Genomic DNA, 6,924 nt, shown 5'->3' on the forward strand with positions numbered 1-6,924 from the left:
CTTACTACAGATAAAAGATAAGCAGGTGACTTTTTAGTTAGACATCTGATGTGGGTAAACTGGTTGGGATAGAAAGTGAAAAGACAGACTCAAAGAAGAAGTTGGGGAGAATTTAGGCTACTCAGCTGGTTTCAGTATGCAGAAACAACTAGTGTGTTTGTGTCTCACTGCACGGAAAATGGAAGAAACTTGAAACAGTGAGAGAATGTAAAACTAAATTAAGTAAAACAAAATCACAGGGAAAAAGTCATCCCAATTCAAACGGAAACCTGAGAGTACCCACTACAAAGAAATCTGAAAGTCAAGGTGGTGGAGTAGTATTGCCTATTAACAATGTGGGAATCTTAAGAGTCACTGAGTCCAAATCACTTTGGAGAGGTGTCTTGGAAGCTCTTAAAAATTACAGAACTCTACTATCTAAAACAGGAGGAATTTTAAGGAACTTACAAAGAGGAATGTAATTGAGCAGATGATATTTTTACCCTTGTTCAATAGCCTATGGACATTTTGTAGCTCACTAGCAATTATCAACTGCTTTAAGTCAAAGCTACTCATTTTACAACATCACAAACACAAGGAGCAGGTGATTTAGACAGCATGGAGTAGCAGCAAAGTATCTTTATAATAAAATTTAAACCATATTTGAAAGCAATGGGAAAAATATAGTGTTGTTACATGCAAAGTTGACTTAAAAGTTATATTTAAGCTTAAACACAATGAAGTGCTCAGAACCAGGGCCTCTTTATCAGAGCTGGTCATAGGCACTGATGCTTTCCATTTGCTCCAATGAGGCGTTGAGCATCCAGCATTTCTGCACAGAGTTAAAAATCCAGCAGCATCCACATACCCCATCATACAACAACATTATTCATGCTAATTTCACATTTAAAACCCAAATCGCTAATGACATTTTCTCCCTGAAAAGGGAAAGAAGCAAAAGTTCTTAGCTATATACAACTGGTAACAACTACATAAATATCTTCCAGCAGATGGCTATATGATCCTATCCACGATGACAGTTGTAAAAGCTGTAGTGCATGTAGTGTAAAGGCTAAGTGTTTGATTAAAGAAAAGCCAGTAATAGCTTCGTCATTTGGTGGCCACACTGAAGACTTTAGGGAAAAAATGAACCTCAGATTCACTGGTAAAATGAGAAAAAGATATATAGCTTGGTATTTGGTTTTATGTCAATCAGAAATATTTAATTTGATTGGAAATTACCTAATTAGTTTCAGGTTAAACAAGTTTAACCTCTTTCCTAAAAAAAAATGGGTAATTTAAAAATTACATTTACAAATCAAAATGAGCGTTCTAATCTAGAAATGTTTTGCATCTTCTGAAGCATTTTAGCTAGAAAAAGATGAAGCATGTCTTAAAGTTTTCCAAGTATCTTCTTCTGCATTTGCAGCCAAAGTTTTTGCTGAATTCAATGCAAATCTGTAAAGTTTCAATTTCCTTAAATTCTATCAATTAGCAAATCAATGCTGATACATAATCAATCATGAAATAATAAAAGAGTATCAAGAAATACTGATGCTGCACTCAGAAGACCCAAATTCTGCATGTTACTTATATAAGAAAGCATGATTCAAGCAAGTAAAAGGTTTGTAAAAAGGACATATATCTTGTGACCAAAACAGATTACTTTTCTTCAGCTAACTATGAAATACAATTTATTTGTATTTATACAAATAAATTTGGCGATTTTAAAAAGGAAGTATGGCAGCTGAACAAAGTAACTTCTTTCTTCTTAGTCCTTAAATAGTAGATTAACTGCTATATGTTCCGTTATTACATTTAAAGGCAGAGAGCTGATAGGATTCTTTACTCAATTCCTCTTGCTTTCAGTTCTGATCGAACCCGCTGCAGGTAATTAGGATCAGGGTAACCAAAACTAGGAGAAGAAGAAAATAATTGCTTGGGCTACTTCTGCAATGAACTATTTGACAGTTCTACAGAACCCTCTCATCCAAGTCCCTTAAAACACTTTCAAATTGTATGTACTTACCCCTTCGTCTACAAAGGAGACAGACCCTATTTTACAGGTGAGAAGCAGTACGGAAAGGGTAAAGCTAAAAATTTACAAAAAACAGCTGCTGAATTTGGGTGTCCAAACTGACACTAAGAATCTGATTTTCAGAGCTGCCCACTGTCTCACTTCAAAACAGTATGACACTTGGGTATGCAGCTTTCTAAAAATCAGCCTGGAAACGTCTCCAAGTGAGGTGACTGAGTGGCTTGAGGAGTGACAGAAGACTAAGCACATCCTTGTTTCAAGGGTCCAGTCTGGCTCTGTGATGCAAGTATCAAGTGCTAAACGTAATACTGCTTTTGCCTTACTTACCACCGCTTACACTGCTGGTGCTAAACCTGTGCGCTATCACCAGAAACGTTTTGGGTGAGTGGAGCATCCACCACGCCACAGCCATGCAAAGCAGTGAAGGTGGATCAAATCTGGATTCATAGAGCATTCTACAGTGTCACTTTGCTAAGTGACAAACCAGGGCAGATAATTCAGACTTGCCAATGACCGGCTCTGCTATTCGAAATCTGAAAGCTCAAATGTGGAAAATACTCATAGCCATCCTGCTACATCTGAAGAGCAGTAAAATTACTTAAAGATAAAACTACTTACTTGGTAGGTCCTCCATCCATTTGCGTTTTATGGTGAATATCATTCCATGTGATAACACCTTGTGCGCCAGTAGTACGTGACTGCCCCACTGTGAAAATTAATTTTTGGTCAAAGGCTCTTCTAAGGAGCTGCAGAATTTCTTGTCCTTCCTTATTGTCAGGTAAATACGCTCTTCGAGTGGTTCCATCATAAGGTTTTCCTGGGTTTGGATGGTTGTTCTGGTTTTGTAGAAAAACAAAGCAAAAATGCATTGTGTATCAGAAGTTCTTCAAAAGTGTGAAAATCACACGTCCCAGCTTTCACAGTGTTTTTTATGCCTATCTTCATGCCATTCAGAATGACACAGCATGACTGATTTTGAGTTTTTTTCTCATTATAGCATTTTTTTCATATATGTTTCACATTTTCTTCTCATCATGCATTCATTGTTACCTCTAAATATAACTTTTTTCTTCTTTGCTCTCTCAAATGCATTTCACCCTACTCCTGATGTTTTCATTCTCTACGTTTTCAGGCCCAGTCCTAACTCCAAACACATAACATAAGCTGATCTCTTACCTGAAATGCTTACAAATCAGCCTGATATTCATTTTCGTCAACTGTTGTCAGTAGCTAAGAGAACGCCTTAAAGAAACCTCATTATTACTTAGACTGATATCGTGTACACAAAACTCTGTAGATTTCAGTTCAGTTATTCGCAATATAAAAATTAAAGACAGGTAGCTCAGTCCTGATGAATATAAGATGGAGGGCTGCCATTTGACTACCCACAGTATTATCTAATCCCACCCAAAATTATGGGATTAAATGCTTGCAGAGTTGTACAGAACAAAGAAATGTCTCTCGAGCACATACATGAAAATGATGGAAAACACTGAACATTCAACACTGGCTTTATTAGGGGAAAAATACATTTAATGCATCTTTAAATATACTTACAGTTTGAATACCACTGTGCATAACATAAGTAATCTCAATAGTATCACATCTGGGATAACCAGGGAGTTGGGCTCGAATGGTTCTAAATAACATTGCTCCTTCTGGTTGATCTCCTTGCATGAGCCCATAGCAGGTATTACAAACAGGACAAGCTTTCTTGTAAGTCATTGCTTGTTGAATGCAACTTCTGCAAAATGCATGTTTGCACTTTGTCAGTACTTCCTTATTGTTAAATCTGTCCCTGCAAATAGGACACATATCTTTGTCCTGTCCTTCATCCTCTGTCTTTGGCTTAGCTTGTTCTTTGGAAGAAAAATCATTCTTTTGCTTACTACTGTATTTCATCTCAGACACTCTCGAAGCTTCTTGATGGCTGAGATCAGAAGCCAGTGCTGTCCTATTTTTAGCTTGTGCAGAGTCTTCAATGTCAAGAAGGCTCATAATGTGCCTTTCAGCAGCATGGAGATGCTTTGGTAAACCACATAAAACAAATTTGTCTTCCTTCTTCTTAATTTTTATATGCTGATTTTCTAATTGTTTTCCATCAAGAAGCATATTTAATCTTTTTTTACGATCTTCTGAAAGCTTCGAGCTGATGACTTTTTCTTTTAGCATTGCAGAGGCATTCTGAAATGCATTGATGAAACTTTCAGTAGCGTGTGAAGACAGATCAAAAATTTTGATCCTAGGCCTAAATATGATGACCATCTTCTGGCCATGTGAACTGTCTCTCTTTTCCACTACAGTGTCAAAATTTTGTTTAATATCTTCAATTTCTTTATTTAATACTGTTTCCAACAGTTTAAACTCAGAAGCATCAACTTCAATTCCATTCCTATATTTGTAAAGTTCAGATGATATATTCTTTTTAGCTTGGCTGTTCTCACTTTCCTCTGCTAGAAATTTTTTGGCAGCTGAAATCTCACTTATTGGACCACGGAGTAGCAATCGGTTCCCTTCCTGTTTGGCAAGAAGATTACTAAACCTAGCATTTAATTGCATTATTCTCTCATTTAACTGGCTACTGTTTGTTAAGGGAATTGTATCCTGCTTCAGATCTGCTACATTTTTCTGAAAAACCCCGATAAAAAAATCTCTAGCTGTCTGTACTGATGTGGGGCTTGTATCAGAAGTGAAGCATATGGATGTGTTTCCACTGTCACCGTCTTTACTTTTTATACCCACTCCAAAACGTTCACATAGCTCTTTAATTTGTTCTTTGCAGGCATGACTGAAGTATTCGTAGAGAGCTGTCGGAACTTGAAGCGCTTCTTCAGTATTCAGACCTTTTTCACCTTTCAAATCACTCTTACTTTCAGAATGTGAAAAATCATGGCGTTGGTCAGTGCCTGCAATGAGATCCTTAAAGTAGTGATACACTTTTTCAATATCTGTATAATCACCGGTCAGTGTCTCAGAGTCATCAATACCAGGATTTCTTTCTCTTCTTAAATTTGGACATATCATGGTAATTTTCTCCCTTTGCTGTTCAGTGAACATACTGGTATTCAAAGTTGCAGATACTGTAAGAAAAATCTGAACAGAAAACAAGAAGATATCAACATGTTTTTTTCTAAAGCTCTCAGCTTGCTTCTGTATTTGAGTAAGAAAAAGCTCTACACTTTCAGTAGGACCAGATTTTGTGTTGATACGATGGAAAAATATGCGCTCACTGCTATTTTATTTCATGTATACAGACATTATACATTTGTAAGTAAACTAATCTGCTTGTAAGTCAGCAGTAAGACTTAAATTTGTTAACGTTAACCACGTTGCAATGTTAACCATTGCAGGAACATAGAGAATAAGGAAGTTAGTTCCAGACACAACATTTTTTAGGAGCACGTATAAGTTATGTCACATTGCTCTTTGCTTGTATTAGACTTTCTAGTTATCTTTACTATCTTCCTTAGAAACAAATTCCCCACATTCATGCTTCAGTAACTCAGGCAGCAGGATTAAGGTAGAAAACAGGATTCTGAGAAATATTAACAGATACGATCACATCTCTACTTTGCACAGAGAGAAGGATAGGGAGACTTGCAGCATAGTGCTACAGATGTCAAATAACAATACGCTAGTACATGCTCTATCTCAAAAGCAACATCTATCCTACTATGTAAAACAGGGCAAACCCTCTGGCCCTGGTATCAGTGTCTTGGTAGAGCCGCATCCACATCGTGTAACGCATAGCTTGGCTTGCCCTGCTGACGCTAGCTAATACACAGTTGATCTTTTCTGCACAACTTCTAGTACAGAGTGCCTGAAATAGTCTGTTGTGCTACAGCCCTGCAGAGCAGTGTTTTACAGGGTGCAGCGGAGAACGTGTTCAACACCGAGGTGCGGGGTGACAGCACTGAGGCGGTCTGAGGGTACGCAACCCGTCAAAATAGTATTAGAGGTCTGCGCCGTGTGAAAGGAACCAGATCTCGTATGGTCCTTCTGCCCTTTGGGAGCAGTTCTGGGTGCCTACGATCCCCTGAAACCTGCCAGGGCACTGCTTCGGAGAGCAGCAGTCGGCGTGCGCGAACCGGGCTGGAGCGCACGTAGCTTGTTAAGCCGTACGGACGCTCTGTGCCCCAGCGCTCAAACTTGCTCCCCGCCCGCCCCCGTTTTATTGGCCAAGATAACGTCGCCGGCGCTCGCTTGGCACGAAACATGGAAGCGCAACAGAAAGCGACGTGGTTTGACCTCTCCCCAGAAGACTCATGGAGATGCCCCAGCTGTAAGCAGGGCAGGCCGTGACCCCGCTTTTCGCTGCGCTTCCCGACGTACCTTTTTGGTGATGGCCTCGGCCTCCGCGCCTCCACGGCCTCCAGCTGCCTGCTGCTTCTCAGGCCTTTTCGGCGGCGGGGAGAAGCGGGGCGGGGAGGCGAGCGCTGCGCCCTGGCTTTGGCTCCGGTCCCCTTCCTCTGCCTGGATGACTATCTTCAGGCTGTTGCCGCCGATTTCCAAGACGTGATCTTTGCGGGCTTCCACATTCTTCTTATCTACAGTAATTTGGCGGCAGAGGGATTGATAAAGCCAAGTGAAAACCCTGTGGCCAGGGCGGCGGCAGCCCCCCGCACCGCACCGCGCCGGGCCGGGCCGGGGCGAGCCCTCGGCGGCCATTTCGCGCCCCTCGCAGGGCTGCGCTGGGGGGGCCCCCACTCCCCGCACCCTACCTTGCTCCTGCTTGAACTGCACCCAGTAGGTGCCGGGCTCGGGGCCCGCCTGCACCTCGCACTCGCCTCCCCCCGACCGCCTCCCCGACTGGAAGTAGGTCTCGAGTTTGAGGCGCAGCTTCTCGGCGGCGCCGGCGCCGGGAGCCGGGCTCAGCCGCACCAGCAGCGGCGCCGCCGCCATCGTGT

At 41.3% G+C, this 6,924-nt stretch overlaps 1 protein-coding gene across 1 annotated transcript; it reads right to left on the reverse strand.

Annotated features, from left to right (window-relative positions):
- Positions 1 to 436: 436 nt before the first annotated feature.
- Positions 437 to 6,919, reverse strand: DTX3L (deltex E3 ubiquitin ligase 3L). The gene is made up of 5 exons (XM_068949137.1): positions 6,739 to 6,919; positions 6,350 to 6,564; positions 3,575 to 5,110; positions 2,636 to 2,853; positions 437 to 1,894 (listed from the first exon to the last, which is right to left on the reverse strand). The coding sequence occupies exons 1-5, from the start codon at positions 6,917 to 6,919 to the stop codon at positions 1,825 to 1,827; spliced, it is 2,220 nt and encodes a 739-aa protein (XP_068805238.1). The 3' UTR covers positions 437 to 1,824.
- Positions 6,920 to 6,924: the final 5 nt, after the last annotated feature.

This window comes from Struthio camelus, chromosome 6 (assembly GCF_040807025.1).
Source record: "Struthio camelus isolate bStrCam1 chromosome 6, bStrCam1.hap1, whole genome shotgun sequence".
NCBI classification, from domain to species: domain Eukaryota; kingdom Metazoa; phylum Chordata; class Aves; order Struthioniformes; family Struthionidae; genus Struthio; species Struthio camelus.